This window comes from Echeneis naucrates, chromosome 12 (assembly GCF_900963305.1).
Source record: "Echeneis naucrates chromosome 12, fEcheNa1.1, whole genome shotgun sequence".
Classification (NCBI taxonomy): domain Eukaryota; kingdom Metazoa; phylum Chordata; class Actinopteri; order Carangiformes; family Echeneidae; genus Echeneis; species Echeneis naucrates.
In genome coordinates, this window is record NC_042522.1 from 16,371,709 (window position 1) to 16,398,028 (window position 26,320).

At 40.3% G+C, this 26,320-nt stretch overlaps 7 protein-coding genes and 4 non-coding genes across 13 annotated transcripts; 8 read left to right on the plus strand and 3 right to left on the minus strand.

Moving 5' to 3' along the window:
• Positions 1 to 1,113: 1,113 nt before the first annotated feature.
• rpl7a (ribosomal protein L7a) lies at positions 1,114 to 3,454 on the plus strand (the record flags this gene model as incomplete). The annotated part of the gene is made up of 7 exons (XM_029516450.1): positions 1,114 to 1,246; positions 1,450 to 1,599; positions 1,878 to 2,018; positions 2,317 to 2,396; positions 2,649 to 2,779; positions 3,161 to 3,230; positions 3,317 to 3,454. Coding segments are annotated over 7 exons (810 nt in total), but the record flags the coding sequence as incomplete, so codon positions are not given.
• Positions 1,297 to 1,370, plus strand: LOC115052500 (small nucleolar RNA SNORD24). Its single transcript, XR_003841369.1, has one exon. It is a non-coding gene; the product is annotated as a small nucleolar RNA SNORD24 (small nucleolar RNA).
• Positions 1,696 to 1,766, plus strand: LOC115052501 (small nucleolar RNA SNORD24). Its single transcript, XR_003841370.1, has one exon. It is a non-coding gene; the product is annotated as a small nucleolar RNA SNORD24 (small nucleolar RNA).
• Positions 2,174 to 2,245, plus strand: LOC115052499 (small nucleolar RNA SNORD36). Its single transcript, XR_003841368.1, has one exon. It is a non-coding gene; the product is annotated as a small nucleolar RNA SNORD36 (small nucleolar RNA).
• On the plus strand, positions 2,468 to 2,543 carry LOC115052493 (small nucleolar RNA SNORD36). Its single transcript, XR_003841363.1, has one exon. It is a non-coding gene; the product is annotated as a small nucleolar RNA SNORD36 (small nucleolar RNA).
• A 262-nt stretch (positions 3,455 to 3,716) lies between the features above and the next one.
• Positions 3,717 to 6,504, minus strand: surf1 (SURF1 cytochrome c oxidase assembly factor). The gene is made up of 9 exons (XM_029515294.1): positions 6,281 to 6,504; positions 6,118 to 6,184; positions 5,543 to 5,670; positions 5,368 to 5,450; positions 4,741 to 4,932; positions 4,562 to 4,634; positions 4,260 to 4,422; positions 4,053 to 4,134; positions 3,717 to 3,957 (listed from the first exon to the last, which is right to left on the minus strand). The coding sequence occupies exons 1-9, from the start codon at positions 6,341 to 6,343 to the stop codon at positions 3,894 to 3,896; spliced, it is 915 nt and encodes a 304-aa protein (XP_029371154.1). The 5' UTR covers positions 6,344 to 6,504; the 3' UTR covers positions 3,717 to 3,893.
• Positions 6,504 to 8,732, plus strand: surf6 (surfeit 6). The gene is made up of 4 exons (XM_029515293.1): positions 6,504 to 6,717; positions 7,393 to 7,596; positions 7,750 to 7,832; positions 7,948 to 8,732. The coding sequence occupies exons 1-4, from the start codon at positions 6,627 to 6,629 to the stop codon at positions 8,635 to 8,637; spliced, it is 1,068 nt and encodes a 355-aa protein (XP_029371153.1). The 5' UTR covers positions 6,504 to 6,626; the 3' UTR covers positions 8,638 to 8,732.
• Positions 8,733 to 9,506: 774 nt separating this feature from the next.
• Positions 9,507 to 13,783, plus strand: kyat1 (kynurenine aminotransferase 1). The gene is made up of 13 exons (XM_029515292.1): positions 9,507 to 9,703; positions 9,783 to 9,841; positions 10,540 to 10,687; positions 10,782 to 10,931; positions 11,112 to 11,198; positions 11,324 to 11,449; positions 11,632 to 11,752; positions 11,833 to 11,909; positions 11,977 to 12,066; positions 12,367 to 12,553; positions 12,681 to 12,757; positions 12,887 to 12,973; positions 13,075 to 13,783. Exons 1-13 carry the CDS (start codon positions 9,632 to 9,634, stop codon positions 13,132 to 13,134), a joined length of 1,341 nt encoding a protein of 446 aa, XP_029371152.1. The 5' UTR covers positions 9,507 to 9,631; the 3' UTR covers positions 13,135 to 13,783.
• A 110-nt stretch (positions 13,784 to 13,893) lies between these two features.
• Positions 13,894 to 17,304, plus strand: spout1 (SPOUT domain containing methyltransferase 1). The gene is made up of 12 exons (XM_029516275.1): positions 13,894 to 13,950; positions 14,044 to 14,083; positions 14,806 to 14,919; positions 14,993 to 15,152; positions 15,241 to 15,330; positions 15,409 to 15,458; positions 15,755 to 15,885; positions 16,048 to 16,120; positions 16,248 to 16,346; positions 16,472 to 16,574; positions 16,719 to 16,866; positions 17,005 to 17,304. The coding sequence occupies exons 1-12, from the start codon at positions 13,903 to 13,905 to the stop codon at positions 17,080 to 17,082; spliced, it is 1,134 nt and encodes a 377-aa protein (XP_029372135.1). The 5' UTR covers positions 13,894 to 13,902; the 3' UTR covers positions 17,083 to 17,304.
• Positions 17,305 to 18,134: 830 nt separating this feature from the next.
• Positions 18,135 to 21,974, minus strand: st6galnac6 (ST6 (alpha-N-acetyl-neuraminyl-2,3-beta-galactosyl-1,3)-N-acetylgalactosaminide alpha-2,6-sialyltransferase 6). 2 transcript variants are annotated; one of them, XM_029515203.1, is made up of 6 exons: positions 21,918 to 21,974; positions 21,444 to 21,519; positions 20,824 to 21,018; positions 19,995 to 20,407; positions 19,776 to 19,883; positions 18,135 to 19,693 (listed from the first exon to the last, which is right to left on the minus strand). In XM_029515203.1, exons 2-6 carry the CDS (start codon positions 21,465 to 21,467, stop codon positions 19,498 to 19,500), a joined length of 936 nt encoding a protein of 311 aa, XP_029371063.1. In that variant the 5' UTR covers positions 21,468 to 21,519; positions 21,918 to 21,974; the 3' UTR covers positions 18,135 to 19,497. The 2 variants fall into 2 exon arrangements, with proteins under 2 accessions (XP_029371063.1, XP_029371064.1); XM_029515204.1 differs by lacking the exon at positions 21,918 to 21,974 and adding an exon at positions 21,797 to 21,888.
• Positions 21,975 to 22,673: 699 nt separating this feature from the next.
• On the minus strand, positions 22,674 to 26,207 carry st6galnac4 (ST6 (alpha-N-acetyl-neuraminyl-2,3-beta-galactosyl-1,3)-N-acetylgalactosaminide alpha-2,6-sialyltransferase 4). 2 transcript variants are annotated; one of them, XM_029515205.1, is made up of 5 exons: positions 25,914 to 26,207; positions 25,682 to 25,831; positions 24,928 to 25,337; positions 24,544 to 24,651; positions 22,674 to 24,422 (listed from the first exon to the last, which is right to left on the minus strand). In XM_029515205.1, the coding sequence occupies exons 1-5, from the start codon at positions 25,923 to 25,925 to the stop codon at positions 24,236 to 24,238; spliced, it is 867 nt and encodes a 288-aa protein (XP_029371065.1). In that variant the 5' UTR covers positions 25,926 to 26,207; the 3' UTR covers positions 22,674 to 24,235. The 2 variants fall into 2 exon arrangements, with proteins under 2 accessions (XP_029371065.1, XP_029371066.1); XM_029515206.1 differs by lacking the exon at positions 25,682 to 25,831.
• Between the last annotated feature and the right edge of the window lie 113 nt (positions 26,208 to 26,320).

The following is a 26,320-nucleotide window of genomic DNA, read 5'->3' on the forward strand; positions in this document are numbered from 1 at the left end:
ATATAAGAAAAAAAAATCACAATTATTATTCAATAAAATATATCTACATACACTGAGTGTGACGTATATTAAATCCGTTTATTTCCATTGTAACACTGACCCCAAATCGGTGTCCGAACCGTTAAAACTGTGCAGCTGGAGAGACGAGACGCAACGAGATCTGACCCCAGATCGGTAGTCACGTCGGAAACCTCGCGGTATTTACGCTACCCAGAATGCCTCGGTCTTCCTTTCTGCCTGAACCGACATGGTGGGTACATAGCAGCCTCTTCTGAGGGAAAATCCAAGCTGTTCAATCTGATTGCATCTTCGACTGCGTGCTTGTTTTTGTATATTGAACTGCATCTATGTGTTCCGCGGAGACTGGTCGTGACTATAATGTCGATATTTCGCGTCGATGTTGAAGTATTTTAGGATTGAAATGGGAGATTACCCGACACCGGTAGCTAGTAGCGTCTGAGGCTAAAGCTAGCTGTGGAGAACACGCTTTGGTTTCTGAAGCCGTGCTGTTTTTAAGTTTGCTCCTTTTCTGCTTATATAATTTGTATCAGTACCTTTTCTGCTTGTTTAAGTTAATGGTGTAATACATGTAATAAACCTGGATGTGTGTCCGGTTGGTTTACCCGGTAGCGTTAGCTGAATGGGCCTCTGCTGCGATGCTGCAAGTCCACGTTTGTGCTGTTTTGTAGTTGCCTGATTCAAGTCTTATTTATAAATACGACCATTTCAAAGCAAACAGTTGAGGTCTGTAGTGAGGGTTTGTATGGCACGTCTGTCATAGCGGTGAAGATCATCCAGCGTGGAGTTTGCCTGACATATCCACTAATACTTTAGAGCCCCACTCCCATTTTCACCCTTATATCGATGACTACTAATGTTACTTCAGTCTCTTAACACTTTGAGCACTTGGTGTTTGAGTCATTGAAAAGGAGGAGGCCAACCAGGATGTGGTAGCTCAGACATGCTGGAAATTTAGGATAGTGCACAAAGTATGACACGAGATTTAAGTTAAAACCCTGCAGATAGATAACTCTGAGTTCATGAACATGTTCAACACCTCAGCGTTCATTGATTGTTGAAGTTATTGTAAAATACTCTGTGCTAATGTAATCTTCTTTTCAACAGCCTAAGGGAAAGAAGGCTAAGGGGAAGAAGGTGGCACCTGCCCCTTCAGTGGCCAAGAAACATGAGGCCAAGAAAGTAGTCAACCCCCTGTTCGAGAAGAGGCCAAAGAACTTTGGCATCGGTGAGTACCAGCCCTGGCTGGCATCTTAAAAGAAATATTGATGGTAGTGGTGCAGATGATGTAAAAGAATATTTGCTATCTTATCAACACTGAAGACAACTTTCCCACCAAGATCGCTGATGCACTTCATATTCTAAAAAGTGAAAACAAACCAGCCTGCTTCAATTTGTTGGACACTGAACTTTTTTCTTTTTGTCATTCAGGCCAGGATATTCAGCCCAAGCGTGATTTGACACGCTTTGTGAAATGGCCTCGTTATATCCGCCTGCAGAGGCAGCGCTCCATCCTCTACAAGCGTCTTAAGGTTCCCCCTGCAATCAACCAGTTCACCCAGGCTCTGGACCGCCAGACTGGTAAGTTTCAGAGGGTTTTGGCAACAAGGAATGGCATGCTGTATTACCATTATTTAGAGACACCTATTAAGTCCTTAAGCAGTACCAGTCATTGGTTGCAAGTGATGTGAAGAATATTTGCTATCTTAACAATAGTGCTGACATTTTCCACCAAGATCACTGATGCAGCAATCTGAAATACTGCTAGATTCTTTTTAAGGGTTAGGGTTAACCCTAACCCCACTGCTTAAGGAAGTGTTGAGGTTAAATCTGATGTTAAATGCTTTCTTCTCTCTCAGCCACACAGCTGTTCAAGCTGGCCCACAAGTACAGGCCAGAGACCAAGCAGGAGAAGAAGCAGAGGCTGCTGGCTCGTGCTGAGCAGAAGGCTGCTGGAAAGGGAGATACCCCTACCAAGAGGCCCCCTGTCCTCCGTGCAGGTAAGTCTTCCATTAAAACAATAATTGAGAGTTTTCTGAAGCTGTTTTTGTGTTGGTGAATTTCCTAAATGTTAATCTTTGGATAAAGTCACCTAAATGCTTTTATTAATCATCCTATCAATTTAGTAATGCTGTTTTACCTCAACTTGGCCTGGATGCAATGATGTTCTGAATTTCTTCACCTGAAACTGCCTTGATGGTTATTGAGCTTTTTAACCCTGAGCATTGGCCACAACAACTATTTAATTGTGCAAGATGTGTACTGAGCAGATGTTAAGCACGTATTTCTTCCACGCAGGCGTGAACACTGTCACCTCCCTTGTGGAGAACAAGAAGGCCCAGCTGGTCATCATTGCCCATGATGTGGATCCAATTGAGGTGAGTTAACGCAAACTATGTTGGCTATGGTTAGACTTAATTGGGCACAGTTTCAATTAAAAAGTGGTCACTGGCAATGATGTCTGAATTTCTTCACCTGAAACATCTGTGTTGATCAAACATACGAGCTTTTTAACCCTGAGCAGTGACCACAAAACAAGAACAGGATTTGAGTACATAATTTAGTTCTTTGTCATAAAATGAATGTATTTAATACAACACTGAAAAACAAGTGTTCTGATTTCCCTGCAGCTTGTTGTCTTCCTGCCAGCTCTGTGCCGCAAGATGGGTGTGCCATACTGCATTGTCAAGGGCAAGGCTAGACTGGGCAGACTTGTGCACAGAAAGACATGCACTTCAGTCGCCTTCACACAGATTAACCCGTAAGTATGCTCAAACTGCACATCCTCAAGTGAATTCTCCAATACTTTGACTATCAACACAATTGTCGCTGCATGGCAATTAATTTGGAGAGTTGTAACATTTCGTACCTCCAAAATCCTTAAAGTTAGCATTGTTGTAGTTTCAGCAGAAGATGGTCCTGATAGCTACCCACTTGTTTCAACATTGGCAGCTTGAGCCATGATTTTGCAATGAAAACTTTGTGTAAAGTGACACCACATTAGAAAATAGGAAAGGTTCTATTTTCTAAAGTTCAGCTTTTTTTGCACCAATAAATCATATTTTCAGAGTTTAATGAATTCCTAATGCAGTGCCATCTCTAAATACTCTCAGTAATGTTGTCTGGTTTTGCTCTTTCCTAGTGAGGATAAAGGTGCACTTGCCAAGCTTGTGGAAGCCATCAAGACCAACTACAATGACAGATATGAAGAGGTATGTAGAATCTCCACGAGATTAATTAAATGAAGTATTGGAAACTGTGCTGCATCAATATAATTAATTTCAAACTTGTATTCCAGATCCGTCGTCACTGGGGAGGCGGCATCATGGGCCCCAAGTCCACAGCCCGCATCACTAAGCTGGAGAAGGCTAAGGCCAAGGAACTGGCCACCAAGCTTGGTTAAATTGTTTGGAATAAAAAAAGGTGTATGTCCTAACAGTGTTTTGTTTTTTATTATTTGAACAGCATCTGTGTATAAATGGATGAAAAATGATGATGTATTTGGGTGTTGACTACGGGCTGTAAGCTGATGCCATGGCAGAAATTTGTAGAAAACACAAAGCAAAATTGAAAACTGACAAAAGATCTACCGTTAGCATCTGAGATGTTTGAGACATTTTTGGAAGAAACTTCACATAAGCTCAGTGACCCAAAGACTAAGTCTGAGTTGGGCCATTCCAATCAATTTTACTGAATGATGTTATTGTTACACATTAAAAAAGGATCCAAAAGTTTCATTTATATTAATTTATTCTGACATTTCAAGGGAACAATCCACAGCTATTTACATATATGGGAATACTACCAGTAAACTGGAGCTGATTGACTGCTGTACATTTCAGACAGCATCCGAGTGTGATTTGACAGCTATTAGATCACATGATCTTCTTGATGAATTTTGCATACCACATGTAGGAAGTAGCTGCACACAAGCCGTACCTGAAAACAAAACAGGTTTCAACAAAAGTAACATTTACCATTTATGTTAACATTAACATTTATGTTACTTAGAGCGGTGTCATTTCTGCACCTACCATGTAACGATGTACTGCATGTGCTCGTTCCTGAGTGTGACTCTGGTTTGTCCACCTATTGGTCCACCGGGAATGGTGCTCCCTGAACAAACAACATTTATAAAAGTTGACTTGGCCACTCTCATATATATATATATATATATATATATATATTTTACCTGCATCATGCGAATAAAAACATGGAATATATCGTTCCTGCGACTTTACCAAAGTCGGCGTCAATGAAGATGGGCTCAGCTCCAGTGACTTGGGACATGGCTTCCAGGTCACGGAAATGCCAACGGTTTCTCTCCGGATCATTGTTGGGAATGAAAGGTTTCCGAGTCTCTGTGAGCCTGACTACCCCGACCACTTCCTGCTCACCTTCCACCTGCACGGACATAACATTTATATTTTATACTACAGTATAAATATTTTACCTGACTACGGGATCATAACCTGAAGAGCTGTGGTCCTCAGTGCTCTGCATGTTGGTCTTTACATGCTTACTATCCATCTGAAAAACAAACCTGTCCTTTCGCTCTGGTCTCTGGCCTTATCTTCTGCTTTGGGACATATCCTCTGTTCACCAGGATTGTGATACTGCCGGTGAACAAAGCAGACAGACATCAGTCACAGCTGAATACAGTGTGAGGTTAATGTTTACAACTGCAGGGTTACACCTGTTCTGCTTTATGTGGCTTGTTACCCGAGGTCGGTGCAGTGGAATGGGGTGATGACATTAGCTCCGGTCTCTCCACTTGAAGACAGCCTTCCCGCCTCTCTGGCCTCTTTCTCTGGGTCCACAGGTGAGCGGGGCAGAATGTACAGCTCCCGTGAGTGATCGTACTGCCCACGCACTCTCACCCTCCTGTATTCTAGTGCTTTCAGCTCATTGGGACTAAGATCCAGGGAGAAAAATGTATTACTCCAGTATGCGCTAAAATATTCTCATATAAACCCAAATTTAGTGGATTCAAGTAAAATAAAACAACTTGATTTTTTTTTTCCAATCAATCAACATATGAATCATGTAAAATGCCTGATCTGCTTCAGTCTCTCTTATAAATAGGAGAGGTGTGTGTGACAAAAACACATGCTCACATGGGGCAACTAATTATTATGATTATAACAGATTAATCTGCCAGATGTTTATAAAGCATCCAAAAATAGAGAACATCTTCAAAACATCCAGGAGCACAAAAACCAGAGAATATTTTCCTTGAAAATCAAATTAAGGGTGAATCACTGGTCCACATAATTTTGTATTCTTTAATTATCTGTCAGTGGATTGATGGATTATTTATTCTAGCTCTAGTATCTACGGTGTACTCACTCAAGAGGAAGAGGGATGGGTTCTGCACTGATGAGCTTTTCCAGGTCACTAATCAGCTGCATTTTCCACTGACGGCGTTTCACCTTCACAGAAACAAAAGTGTCAACACCAACAACAATAATAATAAACCAAACCTATGTGAGCATCATTAAAAACGATGACTGACGAGCTGTACCTGCCATGTACCGAGGCCGAAGGTGGTCGCAGGGATGAGCAGCAGAAACCATTTGATGAAAGAATCTTCTCCCTTCTCTGCTCCGACTGCTGTGGAGCTGGACTGTCGTCCCAAGTTAATGAACCTGCCTGGAAATCCACAACACATACGAGAAAACAGATTTATTATTGTTCACATGTTCTCGCCTTCCCCTGCACAAAATCCTCAACCTTTACTGGATCCATCATGTTTAATTTGAGTTGACATTATTGACAATGTGTAAATACAACTTATTAGTCAAAGTTCATGCTTTACAAAATATCGACAGGTTTTATATTGATGTCGGAATGTAGTCACATTTTATTACATGATAACTTTAAATCATTTCCCACACATCACAAGAGTTGATCTGATTTGTTAAATAGACAACATTCGGGTAATACTCGAATATTATTCATTTCAAGCACAAATTCTCAATTTTTGATTTCAAGTTTTTAATACATATTTCTCGGCATTTTTGTGTGTGCTATCAAAACCCGAGTGTAAAAAAAAAAAATCTGATGTGCTGTGTCTTCTGCAATATTATTCTTATTTACCGTCTTGTCGTTTGAATGGAGGCTGTCTGGGCGGAAAGAGAGTCCTCCTGATGTAAATGACATTAGTCTGCAATCACACAAAACAACCTTACAGTCAGAAAAAAAAAACATGCAAAGCCACGACGATGACTTTCTCCACACCTGAAAGTGGACAGAAACTCACCTGTTTTCTCAGATTCAACCAGACTCTGGTGGGATAACTTAGCACTGACTTCAGGGAGGCCATGTTGGGGTTAAAACGCGAATAAAGCAGCCTCCAAAACCAAGACACAGCCGGCTTTGGGTAAAAGGCTGCGAAGGCAAAAATAAAAAAGTTAGATAACAGGCGTTTCCGAGCAGAAGGGGGACCGTTTCTGGTGTTGCACCACTTCCGGGTTACTGACGCCCCGCCCCCTGCTTCTGACCCACGTGTGTGCTCGAGTGTGTTGATAATTAAAATGCGCTAAAGTTTCGTGTGTATACATCCATTTTTCAGATATTCTTCTGGATTGAAGCAGACAGCTGCTAACATGGATCTGGCCTCCAGGGACTCGTACATTCAGAAACTCGCAAGTAAAGTGATCTCTCAACAGAAGCAGGAGCCGAAGAAGAGACCGTTTGGTAAAATCAGTCTGCATCAGATCCGCTTTGGGTTGTTACTGAGACACAAATGGGATGATTGTGTGTCAGTGGTTCGTGTTAAAGCCTTTAAAACGTGCATAAGTGTGTTTGTGGTGCTGCAGCTGACCTCAGGAGGCGCCTCGCAGTTTCCTGACACAAATATCTGATTTAGGGCTGAAAAATGAGATGTTAAATTCACTAATTTCCAGCTTTGACATCCAGTTGGATAGTTTATCTTTTGCACATGACTAGAACAAAAAGATAATAAGATTAATCAAGTTTTTTTTTTGTGTGTGTATTCTTGAAACAATCTAGCTTGTATGAAAATGATACAGTGCTGCACTGCATGACTTTCTAAAAGGAAGTGCGGCCCACCGTGTCAAGTATTATTGGGTTTAGCCTCTTAGAAAATGAAACAAGCAACCTAGATAACCATGATCATGTGTTGTTTTGTATTACAAGCAATCATCAGATCCACTCTGACCTAAGGCTTTTGAAAGTTCCTACTCTGTTAACTTTTTACAGTTGATTGAACACAGAAACATGGAAATCATTAAAATAAGCTGCATGCCAATATTTACCATGTATGACTTTAACACATCTGTGTCTGTACTGTTTTTTTTTTTTTTTCCTCTCTCTCTCTCTCTCTCTCTCTCTCTCTCTCTCTCCCTGCAGCTCATTTCAAGGGAAAAGTTGACACTGGTCCTCCAAAGAAGAAGAAAAAGTGCAAAAAGAAGCATTTTAAAGAGAAGGATGTGAGTGAAAAAGGGCCTAAACCCCAACAGAAGACCACCACAGCACAGAAAAGCCCCATCACAGCAAAATCAAGTGGCCCCAAAGCTGAGAATATAAATGGATCTACAACAAAGACACCTAAAGGTGCAAAAACTTGTGCAATCTGTATCTTAAATACATAAATTTTCTCATGTCAGCACATCAACACAGCTTTCTTCTTGAATCACGAGTTCTCTGTTGTTAAGAAAGATTCATGCTTCCTGCTGTCTCATTTCATTCTTCTCTCTATTTTTAAAGGAGGGAAAGTGCAGTCCAACTTCTCCACAGTAGATATTCTACGTCAAAGGCTTCACGAAAAGATCGAAGAGTCCAGAGGCCAGGTAGGCACATATTAAAGTACATAACTTAAAGACACAAACCAGCTGAATGACTTAATATCAGTTGTTGGAAATTTTTACCTCTGTAACCTGACACTAACCATACATCATTTATCAGGGAGCCCCAAAGGATGTATTATCAGAAGCTGTGCAGGCAAAGCGGGCAAAACGAAAGCTGGAACGGGAACGCAAGAAGAAGAAGCGGAAAGAGTTTCAGTTGAAGCAACTGGCAGAAAAAAGTGCCCAGGAAAAGCCACCAGAGATAAAACAGGAAGAACAGAAAGCCCCTGCAGAAAGCAAAAGAAATAAAACAGCAATCATCTTCAACAAGGTGGAGACGGTGGAAGAATGTTATCAGAATGAAATTCAGAAAAAGAAGAAAAAGGAACAGGGCATCAAGGGGAAGTTACTGCCACTGACGGGGAGGAACTACAAGCAGCTGCTCAGTCAAGTGGAAGCACGCAAAGCGAAGCTGGAAGAGCTGAAGGAGAAAGACGAGGGAAAGGCCCACGAGATGGAGAAGAAGATAAAATGGACCAACCTGCTTTACAAAGCAGAGGGCATCAAAATCAAAGATGACGAGAACATGCTGCGCACCTCGCTGAAGAAGAAGGAGAAGCAGCAAGCTCAGAGGAAGAAGAACTGGAACAAGCGCAGCGAGGCCGTCATAGAGAAGATGCAGCAGCGGCAGGACAAGAGACGGAGGAACATCCAGAGGCGCAAGCAGGTCAAAACTGAGAAGAAGAAGGACAAGGCGCGGAAAAAAGGCAGAGTTCTGCCTGAGGACTTGGAAAAAGCTAAGCTGTAGGAGTGCTGTTGAATGATAAAGACACACTCAGTCTAAAAAAAAAAAAAAATCTGTATCTTTTGTAGCAGTGATTTATTAAAGGCCATGAAAGTGCACATACTGGATCTTCCTCTCTGTTAAGGTGTAATATGTGTGTTATGGTAAATAAAATATAATTCTTCTTGGTGAAGAACATGAAAGGAAACCTCTATCAGGATTTGATGTGCCGTTCGATGGGGAAAAAAATGACATTTTTGGGAATCTGTGGATAAATTCATCAGTATAAAGACAGGAAACAGCCACTTTGGCTCTTTCTTATATCTACAGGTATTTATTATAATGCTTTTGTTGGAAAGACAATCCAACCACCAGCAAGACACAAACTGTCTGCAAACAAATATGGAACTAAGAGATGCAAAAAAAGAAAACATGTGAAACACAAGAGACTCAAGCCAGCCTCATGGATAACACAACGCCAACAAAAAAATCACAAAATGGACAGATAGAAACATGTTGATGTTGACAAGGATAAGACAACAGTGAGAATAACTACACAAATGAACACAAAGGTCTACTAAACACAGACAGACTGACTACAAAGACACAAAATGACTACAAAAAACGCTTAATTGTAAGGAGAAATGAAAATGAAGAAAACTGCTAAAAAATAATCATCTAAGTCAAGAGTCAAAATATCCACAAAGATTATTAAAAAAAAAAAAAAAAAACCTAATAAAGAAGACTGTAATGAGTCAAAGAGACCCAAAAACAGGCCAGTGGGCCTTTTCAGCTCCTTCAGTCCACAGTCGCTGTTCATGACGGTCAGATATCGCTCCGCCCATCACGGATCAGCCAGGAAGTAGAAATAAAAACAGAAGGAGGTCGGAGGAAGGACCTGATCAGCTGCTTGCTGTGTCTGATCCGGTCCTCCCGCCTGCAACAGCGGATTTATAAGACCAACCCTGCCGGGTCCGGACCGGCACAGTCGGCGCTCCGTCCATGAGACCTTCCTCTGATGGGAACAATCCGGAATCTGGCCACAAATTTCACTGTAATTCGTCATATTTCAACCAGAAACGTCCATCGAGTGAGAGCATCTTTACATTTTACTTAAAGACAACTTGAAAAATGTGGATTTAAGCTGACAAACGGCGCTTTGGTTACAGATAAACATGTCGAGGCCAGTAAATGCGCGCAGGACGCACGGCGTCGATAAAAATGTTTGGTAAGTGGAAAATGTATCTGAAGGTTTGATTAAATGAGCTCCATGGTGATGATTTCAAAGCTGTTTGCTTCTTCCAAAGCCAGACTTTCCATTACCTCCATTACTCTCCGAGTTATACCTCCCATGTATAACTGCAATTGCAATGTTGCGTTCAAAGGGTCCAACCTAAAGTCGAGCGCCTGTCACTCACAAAATACCTGATCTGATTGCTGATTGCTGGGACATTGGGTTGGGGGGGGCAGGGTTACACACTTTTCTAATGATAAAGTACCTGATTTGTACTTCCAGTCAGCATCAGTGCCACCTGACACTGTGCAACACATCATAAAAATAGGTCCTTCCAAAGCCAGCTGTCAGATTGTGTGACCTTTGCATGTTTCACATTTAGGTGAAAAAAGAGTTACTACAATTTAAAAAAACACCCTTGAAGTCTTATTATATTAAAGTTTTTAATATGATTTTCAAACATTTGATATGAAATGGAGATACACATTTTTTCTACATTATCAGACTTTTTCATTTATGCGTACATATAATAATTATTATAAGATCTGTGTACGTTAGTGTTACATTCATCATGATTTTTCACTCTTCCTATCAGATTTTCTTTTTCTTAAAAAAGGATAATTATCGAACTTTTGGTTGATTAGATCTAGAAGAAGCAATGCAGGGTGCTAACAGCTGTTTTCTACCGACAGGGTTGAATTCACGCAGCTGGTAGCTGAATACAAACCTGTCAACCTTGGACAGGGATTTCCAGATTTCTCCCCTCCTACATTTATGCAGGAGGCTTTTTGTAAAGCTCTGAACGGTGGAACTTCGATGCACCAGTATACCCGAGCCTTCGTAAGTGTAATTTGCCACAACCGCAGATTTGTATGACAAATTAATGTTTAACATGAGAGCCACATGATGTTATCATGTTATTTATCTTCCCCAGGGTCACCCGCGTCTTGTACAAAGTCTGGCTAAATTCTTCAGTAGGATTGTGGGACATGAGATTGACCCGTTTGAAGACATTTTGGTCACAGTTGGAGCTTATCAGGCTCTTTTCTGTGCATTTCAGTCTCTGGTTGATGAAGGAGATGAGGTAGGAAAATGAGTCCAGTCACGTCAAAGTGTTCTACAGTTCGAATACAGAATGAAAAAGCAGCACACGCAGTAGATATTTGCACAAGGATGAATTAAATATTTATTTTACTTCATGTCTTCTAACCACTGGAGCTGTTTATTTGTTTCTGGGGAAAAAAAGAGTAAATTTGTCTTTCAGGTGATAATTATCGAGCCGTTCTTTGACTGCTACCAGTCGATGACAATGATGGCTGGAGGAAAGTCAGTGCATGTGCCTCTGAGGCCGGTGAGTGTGAAAGTATACATACAAGAGCTCTCCAGCATCTTCTGACAATGTCACCTTTGCATTGAGTGACTTTAAATTGTACATTTTCCATGAGGAATTGTTTTCTATTCTTATGTTAAACACAGAAAGTTCAAGGTGGTGCCGTCCTATCAAGTGGAGACTGGATTCTTTCTGCCGAGGAGCTAACCAGTAAAATCACTCCACGCACAAAAGCCATTGTTGTTAACAATCCCAACAATCCAATGGGAAAGGTGAGATCTTGACGACTGGGTCTTATCTGGTTTGGTAATTTTGGTAATGTTGGCTTAAATAACAGCTTTGTTGTGCTTATAGTTTCCACAGTAAAGAATAAAAACTGTGAAAGCAGAAGTCCGTCACACATAAAGCTGCTTTCTTGCGTATAAAATTGTCAACATACATGTTGATATTACAGGTCTACAAGGTTGAGGAGCTCCAAATGATCGCTGATCTGTGCATCAAACATGATTTGCTGTGCATTAGTGACGAGGTGTACGAGTGGCTGACGTATGACGGAGCCAAACACGTAAAGATAGGTGAGATACATTAAAGCCAGAGTCCAGCCGAATGTGTAAAATCATAGCTATACTCTGAATTTGTGCTGTGTTGTCGGCAGCCAGCCTTCCTGGCATGTGGGAGCGAACCATCACCATCGGCAGCGCTGGAAAGAGTTTCAGTGCCACCGGCTGGAAGGTAATACACAGTGATCAACACAGTCATGTAACCTTCTTAGATCCGATGACCTGTATTGTGTTTTCAGGTTGGCTGGGCTATCAGCTCTGGACACATTACCAAACATCTGAAAACCATCCATCAGAACAGCGTTTACCACTGTGCAACAGCTGCTCAGGTAACTCATTAACACTTCTCAGTTGTTGTTATCCAGTAACCACAATAATACTGTATTTTTTTTAGGAATCTTTATTATTGTGGCCATAAAGATGGAACTTTTTTTCTTTGAATTGAAGTTTGCAGCTACTCCGCTACTGTGTGTGTGTCCGTAAGAGTTTTAACTCTTTTGTGACCCTTTATTTTATTTTCTTGTGCTTTATCAAATCTACATATGATCCCAATCATCAGTTTAGACTTCGGTCACATCTGTGCGTCTCTTGTTGGTCTCATTTTGGCAACCCCCCCCAACATGTAACAGGAGGCGGTGGCTCATGGCTTTGAGAGAGAGTACCAGCTGTTTGGGACTCCAGAGAGCTACTTCCAGCAGCTGCCTGCGATGCTGCAGCAAAAGAGGAATAAGATGGTCTCGTGTCTGGAGATCGTGGGTCTTCAGCCCATCGTCCCAGAAGGAGGATATTTCATAGCCACAGATATCTCCTCCCTCAGTCAGTGGCAAATGAGCATCTGAAATTCATTGCTTGAAATAAAAATATTTGAAAAAAAAAAACAAAAATCATTTTATCAGTTCTGCACTGTAATTTGTATTGAGCTCAGCTTTCTTGTCTTTCACAGAGGTGGAGCTGAATGACCAGAGCACAAAGGACGAACCATATGACTACAGATTTGTTAAATGGCTGGTGAAAGAGAAGGTAAAGATGTAGGATGTAATAAAATCTTCATTCCATTAATTCATTCAGAAGATAGATCCATTTCAAAACACAAGAACTGTCTGTTATGTGATTTGTTACTGTCTAATTTTTATTTATTTACCTCTACAGGGCTTAGCAGCAATCCCAGTCTCTGCATTCTACAGTCCAGAGCACAGCAAGGAGTTTGACAAGTACATCAGATTTTGTTTTGTCAAGGTAAACTTAGCCCACTAGATTTAAATGAATGACCCAGACCCTTCCCAGTGTCCCACCCTGTCAGCCCCTCTCACTCACCCTGACTGCTCCTGTCTCAACAGGAGGACTCCACCCTGGAAGCAGCAGAGGACATCTTGAAAAAATGGAGTCAGGGACACTGAAACCATCCATCTCGATTTTACCAAGCTACTCACACCGGCCTGCTCTGCCTCCTCAGTTAGACTGAGTTATATTCAGTCCGTCTGAAAACATCCCCTCTTTCTGTTTGTCCAAATAACACAGCTGTGAAAACTCACACAAAAAATGGTCAGTGTCAATGAAATATTCCTCGCAATGATTGCATGCAAAATATTGTAAATTGAATATTTCCATATTTTAAAGTTTTATTTTATTGAAAAGTTTTGTTGACTTATTTTTGAAGGGAATATTGTTCTACTTTGTGATGTAGAAAAATTATAATACTAACAAATAAAAAATATTCGTAACAAAGCTTTTAATGATAATCATATATCTGTTTACCACTATATTTTTCCTTCTAAGTAAGTGTGTGTATCGCAGCCGTTGGGTGTCTGTGTGAAACAAAAGGAAGATTTTACTCCTAAGAGCCCAACAATAACTGAGGAATGTAATTAAATTAGTGTCTCATTTCTTATCATTGAAACAACCTGACCATCATCATGCAAACCTCTCCTACTATGATGCACTGTTAATATTCAAATAGCTTGAATTTCCTTTAAGTTGAACAAATGTAAATTTTAAGCTCTTTAATGAGTACAGTGGGAGGAAAGGTTTTTGGAAAACATATCTTTGAAGTGATGTTAAAGTCTTACCTTTTTTTTTTTTTTTTATGCGGCACTGAGAGACATTTATTTTGAAAAGTGGATGGCAACCCGGAAGTAAATAAACTTCACGTGTTGGTTCTGGTAAAAATGTCCGCCGGTGCTGCAGCGAAAAGACCCCAAATATTCTCCTCCAAGGTGATGTGTCTGCTCTCAGTCCCCCAAAATAAACCCCGAAGTCGGTTCTACACGATGTGACGAGTTTCATTTTGTTTTATTTCATTTTTTCAGCTGGAGGAGAAAGTCGACTGGAAGAGGAGAAAAGCTGACAGTGAGTATGAATGTGGCAAAACCAGCTGTTGGTCCTTCAAACACAAAAATGTGGCTCGTTTTATTGAATATTAAATATATTATTGAATTTCTTTGAATATTAATCGGCTGCTCTGTGTCTGGTAAGTGTTGGGACTTTTTAAAAGACGTCAGATGGCAGCCTCGTCTTTCTGATGATGAGGAAGTAGGTTTCCTTTATAGAATGGACTTTTCAATGACAGTAAAATCAGGAAAAGTGGATTTGCCACTGACTGAAGAGGCAGAATGGGCTCAGGTGTTCCTCATTCCACCTTAAAACAACCTGATGCGTTTTAGCATTGTGCTCAGTGTTTCAGTTGTTAACAGCAATATCTTGCTGTTATCAATGTGGTGAATGAGGAAGGAAGATGAAGATAAAAAAACACAATCTTATTTCTAAATGTGGCTAATCAAGCTCAGTCTGTATCATCTGAACAGGAGTTACGAATTTAAACTGTTCAAACTGATTTTTGTTTATTTATTTATTTATTTATTTATTTATCATTTAGGCATCGTCTTGTTTTGTTGTCCGTTTTAGTTCTTATGTCTTCTGCCATGGTAAAAAAATTCTTGTACAAAACAGATCTTAGTCTGAATTCAGCATCTAAACTACTTATTTAGATCATCAACCTGCATATTGTGTGTGTGTGTGTGTAGTAGCTTCCAATTTACTTACTGATTTCACTGATTCTTCCTCCTTAACAGTAAAGGAGTCCAAGAAAAAAAGGAAAGAGGCCAAGCTCATTAAACAGCTGGAAAAGCAGAAAGAGAACGAGGATGCAGAGAGAGCGAAACTTGAAGAAAGCCAGGAGAAAAAAGGTAATTAAATGGTTGTCTGATGGTGTTGGTTGATTACATAACAGGAGGCTGTAGCCTATCGTCTGTCTCTTAGGTCGGGCCTACACGGTGAGCGTGGCCCTGCCTGGCTCCGTCCTGGACAACGCTCAGTCCGCTGAACTTCGTACATACTTGGCTGGACAGATCGCTCGAGCCTGCGTCGTGTTCTGTGTTGATGAGATCATTGTGTTTGATGAACAAGGGGAAGATGTCAAGTAAGTCCACATAGGAATGCAAAATGTTAAACATACTCTTAGGACGATAAGAAGACAAACGTTTTTGCTTTTTGGCTTCGTTCCACAGGAGTGTTGAGGGAGAGTTTAAAGGAGTCGGGAAGAAAGGGCACGCCTGTATTCAGCTTGCCAGAATACTTCAGTATCTTGAATGTCCACAGTAAGTCGAACACATTATAATATGATCACCAATATCAGTCAAATTTAGATTGGAGTTTAATCTATTCTTCTCCATCAGGTACCTGCGCAAGTGGTTTTTCCCAAAACATGAAGATTTACAGTATGCAGGTAATTTGAAATAATCTGACTGTCCTTTTACAAGCATATGTTCTTTTTTTTTTTTTTTTAAGACGTAACTGAACTCCCATTTATCTCCTTCGCTGCCTTCTCTGATAGAATCTATGCAAACGCTATTATATAAAAAAGAAACAATCATTGAAATTGCTTCAGTTGTAAATCTGTGCAATGTGAATTTTGGTTTTGGATAGTTATTTGAATACTGAGTTGTGGGTAAGTCTTTCTGACTACAATGGGGCTTAAAAATGAGCGTGATTGTTCTCCCTCTTTTTTCCTCCCCTGTCTAGGTTTGCTTAACCCTCTAGACAGTCCTCACCACATGAGGATAGATGAGGAGTCAGAATACCGAGAAGGAATTGTCCTTGATAGGCCGGTGAAACAGGGAAAAGGTTCGTTTGTCAACTGTGGAATGAGAAAGGTGAGCCTGTCTTTGCAAAGATTACTAAATGTCAGACAAACACAAATATGAATAAAATGTACTATAATTGGTGACAAAGAAAACCAGACAAGTTCAAAATCAGGAAGTAGGAAGCAGCCACATCCTTATACAAGACTGAACTATATTTATATCCACCTGCAGGAGGTTCGCATCGATAAGCAGCTGCAGACTGGACTAAGAGTCACAGTTCACCTCGACAAGGTGCAGAATCAAGGTACATGTGTCCATAAGACTATGATCTCGTTAGCGTTTTCTCATTCTAGTTGTGCAATTTTTATTACGCTCATGATGATGCTCATTCAGCGAATGTATGTGTCCTTTTCTTTGTCCAACACCCTCAGAGAGCAAAATATACAAAGGTGTGGTGGTGGCTCCTCATGTGCCCAGGACCGAGGGGGGTCTCTACTGGGGTTACACTGTCCGCCTGGCATCTTGTCTCAGTAGGTTTTTCCACTATCTAAAAGAACAATGCAATGTTTTGGAGAGTGATGAGCTTAATCCAGCATCAGACTCTTCTCTATGTCGGCTGCTGCAGCCTCATTGCTGTTGGTTTTCATGTATGCAGGTGCTGTTTTCACGGAAAGTCCATATAAAGGAGGATACGATGTGACAATTGGAACCTCAGAGCGGGGCAGCAGCATGGACCAAACCACGCTGTCACCATTCAAGTAGGTTTGGAGCCAATTAAGACAGAAAGGGATACCATACTTGAATAATAACTCCTTATCTGTTAGTATTTTTTCACATTCTCTTTATTGGAATATTATAATTCAGCTTTCTTAGATTCTGTTTGACTTCTTTCTGCTTTTTAGACATCTTCTGGTAGTTTTTGGAGGTCTTCAGGGATTGGAGGCCAGTGTGGACGCTGACCAAAACCTGGATGTGACTGACCCCAGTGTTTTATTTGACCATTACCTGAATACATGTCCCGGTCAGGGCAGCAGGACCATTCGCACAGAGGTGAGGACTTATCAAATAAAACTGTATCGTCTTTTTGTGTGAGACTGTGTTTCACGAAAAGGGCTTTGGTGTCTTGCCTGAGCTGCTCACCAGTGTGTTTTAAAATCATTCAATTATTTATTGTTCTCCTTTCAACAGGAGGCCATCTTAATTTCCATGGCGGGGCTGAGACAGAAGATCACAGCTGCCTTTTCAGATGTTTCTAGTGGTTCATAAAAGAATACTGACGGAAGAGAGTAAACAAAGATGATGATAATAATAATAATAATAATAATGAGGTCCATAATTGAAACTTTTAGCATTGTTAAATATGAAACAGCCATTGTCTCAAATCTTAGAACGAACACGCATTGATTGCTGTCAGATCTTTTCTTTGTTATTTAGTTGTTCAGTACTTTCTTCTTCTAATGGATCCAACAAATTGTATATATTTAAATACAAAAGTTATTCCATACTTTGCACTGACTTGTGTTGTTTTTTTTTTTTCTTCTTTCTTTCAGATTAGTTTTAACAGTTTTAATGAAAAACATTGTCTTGAGACCCAAACAACATAGACAACAAACAGCACTGAGCCTTCCTCAATAAACACAGAGTCGACTTCAGGTTTCTGAGTGAACAGGTCAGATGTTTGTTTTAATGAAGAGACTGTGACTCATCTGCTTTCAGTAACATCTGAGAATTAGAAGTTTCCAAGACTGCAGGCTGTAAGTACTCTGACTGCCTTCTAAATGCTGTCACATTCCATGCTGCATGCATCTATCCCCAACCCCTTATATTAGTATTTTATTTTTCAGCTCCGAGAGCTAGACATATGTTAATAATGGCAGGACTGGTTAAGGCCTGCAATATTTTTCTGAGTTACTTATAGGAATATCTTTTCTTGATCGGCTTGATATACAGTGTCTGGATCATTTATTTCAGGCTAACTTGTCAATAAATTTAGCAGGCAAGTTAATGTTGATAAAGTACCATAACAGGTGATGCATATTTTCTTTTTCTGTTCATCACTGACCAATATGTTAGTAAACAAATACTGAGCACAGCCACAGGAGCACAGTGCGTGCATCGTAACTGGAGCCTCTCCTGCAGATGGATGAAAATAAGAACGGATGAATTACTTCCAAAATGAGACATAGTGTAAGACATCCCACCTCACCATAATCAGGCACTCCATAGAGCAACATACAAACACACGACACAACCATGATGTGTTTGAACTGAAGCTGCATGCGCTGGTATGCTGTTGAGGTATTAAAAAAAAAAAAAAAAAAAAAAAAAGTAGGTAGGAGTGTAATGATCCAGAAACTACAACAGACCCCACCTCCATTTCACAAACAATGAGACATGTAAACCGCAAAATTATTACTTCACCTGACTATTATTGACTTATTACTTCACGTGACTATTGAGCTCTGAACATCGGTGATCCCACATGGGGTAACAGCTTACTTAAATTCAGCTCATGATAGATAACCCTGAGACTGCAGACACATTCAAGTCAGCAGTGTGGAACATCTAGGTTATTCCCAAAAAACAAGAGAAAAAAAAAAGCTGCACAAAAGGAAGGATCATTACACTCCTAGTAAAAACTATTAAGGTCTGAGGCAACAACTTGATATTCATAGTCTTAATTTTCCTAAAAAAAATTAAACATTAAAATTAATTTGCAGGGCAACTTAAATGTTATGAAATCCCAACTGTCATACTAATCGGTCATCAACTTGTGATGAACAGAGAAGCACAATCTAGAGACCACCTGGAATCTGAATACATACCACACACAAGAATAACTGACCCACTGACTCACCCAAACGGAAGGTACCTCTTTGTCCTTCAGATCAAACAATATTGACGTCTGTGAACCTGGCTGGTCCTGAAATGTGTCCATAGCACCAAGTTGGTGGGAGGGGGGGAGTGTATTGTGAGGTGAGCTGACATTCAGGCCTTGGTCACATTGTTAGTAGTATTTACGTAATACTCTATTTCCTTTAAATATTCAGATGTTATGCATTAATGAAATGTTTGGTTTTCATTTTAAATGGATGATTAAATGCCTATATTATTCAATGTAAGATGTTACTTTTTGGTATCAATTCAGTAACTGTTATAAAAAATAATGTACCCGGCAACATTGCTTATAAGATATAAGCTATATAGATAGAATTAGTGATGTGCTGAATGTCACTGCAATTACTATAGAATCTAATCTACGTATAATGAACAAGAAAGCGATATATATGTGTACTTTGTTGCCACTTACACGTCTATATAGAGTGCTTGCTGATATATCCCCATCCAACATGGGAAACAAGTGCATTTTCAATACATAACAAACCCATTATAAACAGGTAAAAATTCCACTTTATATTCATTTTCTTTGCTATTTACTAAAACACAGATGCACGGCGTGTTTCAGAAATCTCTCAAAAATGTGTTTTTGCATTCCTCTGCAGCAGGAAATATTTCCAACCGTCTTCTCAGTCATGTGATCCAGGCACAGTTTTCTTTCTCCAAAGAGTGTCCTCCATCGTGTGTCTGTTTAAAACACTCAGTTGAGGAAGTTAACGGTGAAATCCAGTCTTCAGTAGTGGCCCAGGCTGTCGTGAGTCCAGTGAGATCTCTTAGAGGTTTTCAGTCTTTTGACCATTTGGGATTAGTGAAGGTGATGTTGTACTGCTTTGCCCAACGTGCAAACACCTGTTTCTCTGTAATAAAGCGATGGTGGTTTCCTCTTCGGCTGCCCTCATTCTGTATGTATGTGATACATTCATCCCCCCCCCTGGGTTTGTAATAGTGATAGGGTAATTTCTTTGATCCAGGTTTTTTTCTGGAAAGAAGAATTAACATGTTTATTTGTGAACTGCAATAATGTGGCCCATGTTGTTGTACAGTCTACGATCTGCACTCACCCGCAGTGATTGGCTGGAACCATCCCATATACTTTGATGTTATCACATATCTCAATGGCTATGACCATGGTGAACCAGCCTGTGCTCAGCCAGGAATGAGATTTTTGCCTAAATAGAAAAACAAACGAGAAATCGCAGGTCGTCAAAGTGATCATTTCCCAAAACCGGACAAAGAGACAATAATGCAATTAGGATTTTACTGCCTCCTTAAATACTCACCTATCTCGGCCAGTCTCCTTATGAAAGAGACTGTCAAACCTGCGCATCTTGCTTGACGTAATGCTGTAAAAAGACAAGTTAGTGTAGGTCATGCTGACTCTCTGGATCAGTCTGTACAAAGTTCCTTTTGCATCTTTCCCAATCTTGTTCGGGGGACCCCAGAAGATGATCGCAGGATCTTTTTCCGTGCAGTGTAAGAATTCGTTCGGCCTTCGGACCACCCTGAACACGCTGGAGTGGGCGACAACCCTCAGAGAAGTCCGGCTTCCTACATCCGTCTCGTACCCCAACGTGGGGGCATCGTTCATACGAATCACACATTCTGTGTGGTCGATCTCCTCTCCTGCTTGAGTCCCCAGGACATGGCTGGAACTAGTCACCAGTGCACAGTTTTGGCAGTGTAAGGTCATACTCTGAGGTGAAAAAAAGACAACATGACACTTTAATACCTTAAAAGTTCTCCAGAAAATTACCAGCGTTAATTAGTAAGGCAGAAATAAAGTGAATGCGTCACATACTTCCTGCACTAACACTGCATTCCTTTTCTAACAGATGCATTTGTACTCTCATATTTGAATTAGATTCAAAAATCCCATATCAGAACTTGCAATCGAAAACATAGTTAACATTAGTCATGTGTAGTATTGTTTGGCTGTTGGCCCGAATTAAGAAAAACAAACTGCCACTTATCTGACAGATGCGTGTGGTGAGAAGGAATGTGCTGTTTTCGATGACTTAACACACATAACAGGAAACAAAGCATTCACTTATTTGCCAGTTTCATTTGCAGCTGTTGTTTCTGTGTTTGTGTGCGAGCTAAATGAAATACCTTGTTCCCGTTAAATGGGACGTAACCATCTTTCCCACCCCACTTCTTCAGGTCCGTGATTTTGAGGGGGTGATTTGTAGCCATGTGGAAGGGAGCGTAGACGACATCGTTGACATTGTTAGAGCCGTACAGGAAGAGGAGAGTCATCAGGATGAAGATGGCCAAAAAGATCACCATCCTGTGGCTCTGTTGGCCCTGCAGTGTAAGCAACAGCTCTAGTTTGTGAGGTACATTATAATGAGCTATTATGATGCGTTACTGTGTGTTAACAGTACTTAATATAATCAACACAAGTAGTCCAGAGATATTTGAGGTTTGAAAAAAAAAAAAAAAAAAGTGGTCTGGAGATGTGTGATTGTGCTCTGAGTAACTGCAATAGCCATTTGTCACTGAGAGTTGAAAAATTAATCTGCAGTCACTTTAAATCTCCCATTTAACGCGTTTAAACAGAATACCAGCATTTAATAAACGGTACACATAATAAATGTAATATAAGGAACGTATTCGTTATAACGGGAAAGCACCAGTAAACGTGTTTAAGTTTTGTCTGGTGCTGAGGATGCCACTGATGAAGATGGTGATGGTGAAGGGCCACACCTTCTCCTGGTATGCTGTCTTACCTTGCCACTGAGCCTGAGCCCCATGATTTCGGATCAGGCCGTGCACCAACACACTGGCTGCGGCACTCTGTCATATCTGACAAGACAGGAAACGAGCAATCAGCCCCACATGCGCTTCACCGAACCGTAAATTCAAGATGCATTTGACATGTAAATAAAACAGCGTCACGATTTTAACCCCGAAAAGCGGAATAGTAAAAAAAACCAAAAAAAACAAAACGCCTGGCTTCATTTACATGTTATATTCGGCGTAAAGATCCAAAGAAATAAAATCGTTGGTTAGACAAGAAAAAAAAAAACCAAACATATATATATATATATATATTTATTTATTTATCATAATTACGCAATACTTTCTCCGTCCACATCTTTGTCGACAATTCTTAAAAAAAAATCATAATATCCAGATGATCGGATCAGGATTTAATCTGACTGGTCGTGTGGCAGGCAGCAGTATTTAATCCGGATATTTACCGTTTCATGGCCTTTGCGGTCCCCCATTTTCCTGCAGCACCAACTCTGACGTCATCGGCACGTCGACAGCTGCAGCGCGAGGGGGGCGATGACGACAATGTTGATGTTTTTGTTGTTGTTGTTGACTTGGATTGGATTTGAGTGTGTAGCTAAAAGCGAACGTTTTACTAAGTTTTTACTGTAGTTTTTCAAATGGTACTAAAGAACAGACAAATGGAGATTTAAAGCTGTCACTGGACTCATTTCCAAACAGATGATGTATTATTACAATAGAAAAGAAATGATTCTGTGGAAGTGAGGGTTCCCTCTATTGTCTTGCACTTGAAGGTTGTTTTGCCCGTCGCTTCCTGTCCAGTTCATCCCAAACCAGGCCCATTTCCTTCACTGCGCCTCCATCATGTGAAGCCAAAGTCTGGTTCTTCTCTTCGAATATTTTCGGTCATTAATGGCTCAACCAACCAGCTTACTTGCCTTTTTTTTTTTTTTGCTATTCTGTTGTCATCAAAATAATGCCATAAAATGTGTGAACAGATTCTCCGCACTGCCTTTTTACAACCAACTTGATCAAAAGTTGAAATTGTTTCATTAGCTTTCAGTTCACCTTATTTTACCTCCGCTGCTCAGGATGGGCATTTTTGAAATATGAAATTTGCATTTTTTTTGTTTAGTCCGATTGTCTTTAGTGTTTTAGGATGAGTGTTAGTCACACACACATATTTAGGCAGACTCCATTGGACAGCACTTTTATTCCTTTTATTTACAGATGACACTCTCTCCCACAGCAGCAGTGGCCAACAGTCAAATTTACATTCAAGTTTTTACTTTGTACATATCACTACAAAAGCATCCTCTCTAAAAAAAAAAAAAAAAAATCATGACTAATCTATTAAAATCAAAACAGCTTATGTCTTTAATCTAGAACACTTTGACACAGTAGTTTGTGCGATAGTGCAAATACTATTACAGTCTTTGGATTTCAATATAATAGAAGCAAAAAGCAGCTGAAAAAGGCAGCACTATAGTTTTCATTGTAAACAGGCAACACAATGTATAGGGTAAACAATATTAAAGTCTATGGTGCCGAACAATGAAAGGGATGGACAGTGGAACTTTAAACATAATCATGTGTAATATGCATGAGTGGAAAGGTGGTGTTGTGTGTCTGTGTAGCATGAGGACACATAAAATGATGTACCACATTAAAATTGATATCACCCTGTTTGGGTTTAATGGCACTCTGGACCTTATGGAAACATCTGAACACTGTTCACATAAAAATGAGCCAATGTGTTGGTTAAACGATGAGCTGATTACTGTAGCACTGAAGCATCACAACACTGCAGCTGGTTGTACTCAGGACAAGTAAACAGCTGAAAGCGTCAGTATCAGTAAGTAGGTGATGAAGCATAAAGTTACAGTTTCAATGTGAATTTGTTAAAAAAACAAACAAAAAAAAAAAAAAAAAACACCGAAGGGAAGAAAATAATGAAATGTGCCACAGTCTAATAACACTTGTTCATGGACAATGGTTTATGTAACATTTGAAATTGATGATTTGAGGGATTGCCACGTTATGAGGCAAAAATACTGACCACATGACAAGAAGGAGGGCAGGAAAAAACAATACTGGAGTGATTACTAAATACTCTCTCATTTACATTTAGGTCATTTTTTTATTCTTTCTAGTTTTATTGTGAATGTTATCATTTTATTGTAACATCAGTTTTATTGTAATGTTAACTTATCTAAGTTTTATTGTGAATGTAATAACTTTTGGTGTTGGGTTACTTTAAAAAAATTTAGGTTGATTTTGATTAACACCAAATAAACATAATAAATAGCTCTAGAGTACTTTGTCTCACAGAGTGAAGGTGCATATTGTAACTTTTAATGACATCAGCCAGATTGCACAACAAAATGACACCAAGGCACTAAAGAAATTCAAAATTGTAAGTTATAGCGTTAATATTCTTTTGTGTAGTTCAGGTGCTTGTTATGTCAGAGTCTATACTGATAGTAACTGATGAAGGTTTTATCATTTAAGTGCTGGTAATTCTTTATATTTTTATAATTGGGGTTCCAGGACAATGAGCCCAGTATCAATATTCTAACGGTCAAATAAAGAAATGTTTGTTTTGCTAAAAAAGAAAAGAAGCCCAAATTAAAGTTGGAGTCTGTGAGTACCATTTTATGTACTTTTATGATAAAGTTCCTCCTCCAGCAACTTTAAAATATCCAGCAGAGAGGATTAGAAGCCAACAAAAGTGAATACCTCTCTGCAGTCAAGGAGCACCTTGGGTCTTTCAGGATCTGCTTCGTCAGAGGCTCCAAGAGGGATGGTTGAACTCAATTTTATGCTGTGTTGCCCATTTGGCATAGATGGCCTTCTCTGTGATGAAGCGATGGCCCCCTCGTTGCGTGTGTTCATGTATTTTATACATCCTGCACTCGTTGATACGGTTTTGTTCGTAGTAGTGGTAGGGAACGACGCTGTGATTGGCCCGGCTGTCAGGAGGAGCAAATAACACAAGTAGGGAGAAATTATGGAAGATATCAAAATAAAAAAGCTGAGATGGAGCTTGGAGTGTGGATCAGACAATGCTGGTATAACTTTTAAATATCTCACTTGCAGTAGTTATCGTCGATCATCCCGTAGACACTGATGGTGTCGCACATATCTACTGCCAGGATCATGGCGAAAAATCCGGTGCTGAGAAACGCTCCTGTTTTCATTCTGAGTGAGAGACACCAAATGTCTGTTCTTAAAAAGCATATTAAAAACTAAAACACAAATGACTAGATTACAAATAAATATATATCTTCAACGTTTCATAGATTCAATTCTATAACAATAATCGGAAGGATTAAATGGCAGTGTAAATAGTCATTAATAGCCTGAATAAAAACTTGAATTTCCTGTGGCTGTGTTGGCTATATAAGCACCACTTTATTGTGATAAGAAAAAGAAACAATGCATCAGGCGAGAGTGGGAAGTTAACTCAAACTGTACCTGTTTTTTCCAGTTTCATTCTGAAACACACTGTCACAGTACTGAATCTTCTCTCTGCTCACAGTGTAGATTCGGACCTTCGGATACTTATTTGCTATTTTCAGGAGAGTGTTAAAGATGCGTCCTTTCCCATCTTGCCTCATGTTCCTCTCAGGACCCCAGAACACATAAGTTGTATTTCTCGAGTGCCGGAAATAATAGCGTTCATTTTTTAGCAACATGGGAACGCTGGTGTGAGACACAACCCGAATACTGGTGCGGCTCCCTACGTCCTTCTCATATCCTTTTGTGGGTGCATTGTTCATCCGGATTACACATTCGATCCTGTCAATCTCTTCACCTAAGCCAGCTCTGATCATCTGACCTGAGCTGGAGACCAAGGCACAGTGGTTGCAGTGCATATCCAGAAACTGTTGACCGAGAAAAGACAAAAGGGCTGTTTTAGGTTATGAATTATGCACAACTAGAATATTATTATAATGGAAAGAAGACGAAGAAGAAGAAAAATAAGTATTTCTCTTGAGCATTGTATGGAGGCAGTATGAGTTATTCATTTTTATCATAGATTTAGTAGATAAAATTGCCCTGCAGCACCCAATGACCTATCATGACGCAAAACTCAACAGCTTTGGGCTTTCTTGGAAAATGTCTGCACAGCCACAAGCTTGAATTTGAGCAAGTTATTCCACTTGGAACCAAAACCTCCTCGGGCCTTCTCTGGGAGACCCCGGCCTCCTGAGGTCCTGCCCCTCACCTGGTCCGTCCTGCCGGGGCTGATCCTGGTGTAGCCCCTCGTCCCGGTGGCCCTGAGCACAGCAGGCGGCGGACCGTCCCGTGTGATCACATGTCCAAACCAAAACAGCAGAAGCAGGCTCAGGCTGATCAGGAAAAGGCAGCGGAGCATCTGTGCAGCAGATAAAGCGGGTCAGGCGGGTTTGCGTGGTGCACGCCGGGATTTGCGCTTAATAATAATAATAAAATCTTACCAGGGATTTCATATCAAGGCCTGTTTGGAGAGCCCCGGTGCACAGGGCCGGACTGATCTCATTTTTCCAGCCGTATAAGTTGAGGCAGAAGAGCCGAGAGAGTCGACCACAGCCAAGGAGGATTCATGTTTATAAATATTTTAACGGATCCTCAGTTCAGGAGAGTGATGTCAAATAAAGGATTTGAAGTTCGCCTCCGGACATTACTCTTATCTTATCTAAAACGTATGTCGATTAACGCTGAAATGGAATCACTTCGCTGTGGTGTCGCACAGTTTGTTAACGTAGCAGCCTTTCAGCTCTTTATAGGCCCTGAATCAGCACTGTGAGTTTATCTGGAGCAAATTTTCCGGTCCGACTTTCACAACAAAGTCACATCCGAGCTAACACTGTGAAAGCCATAACGA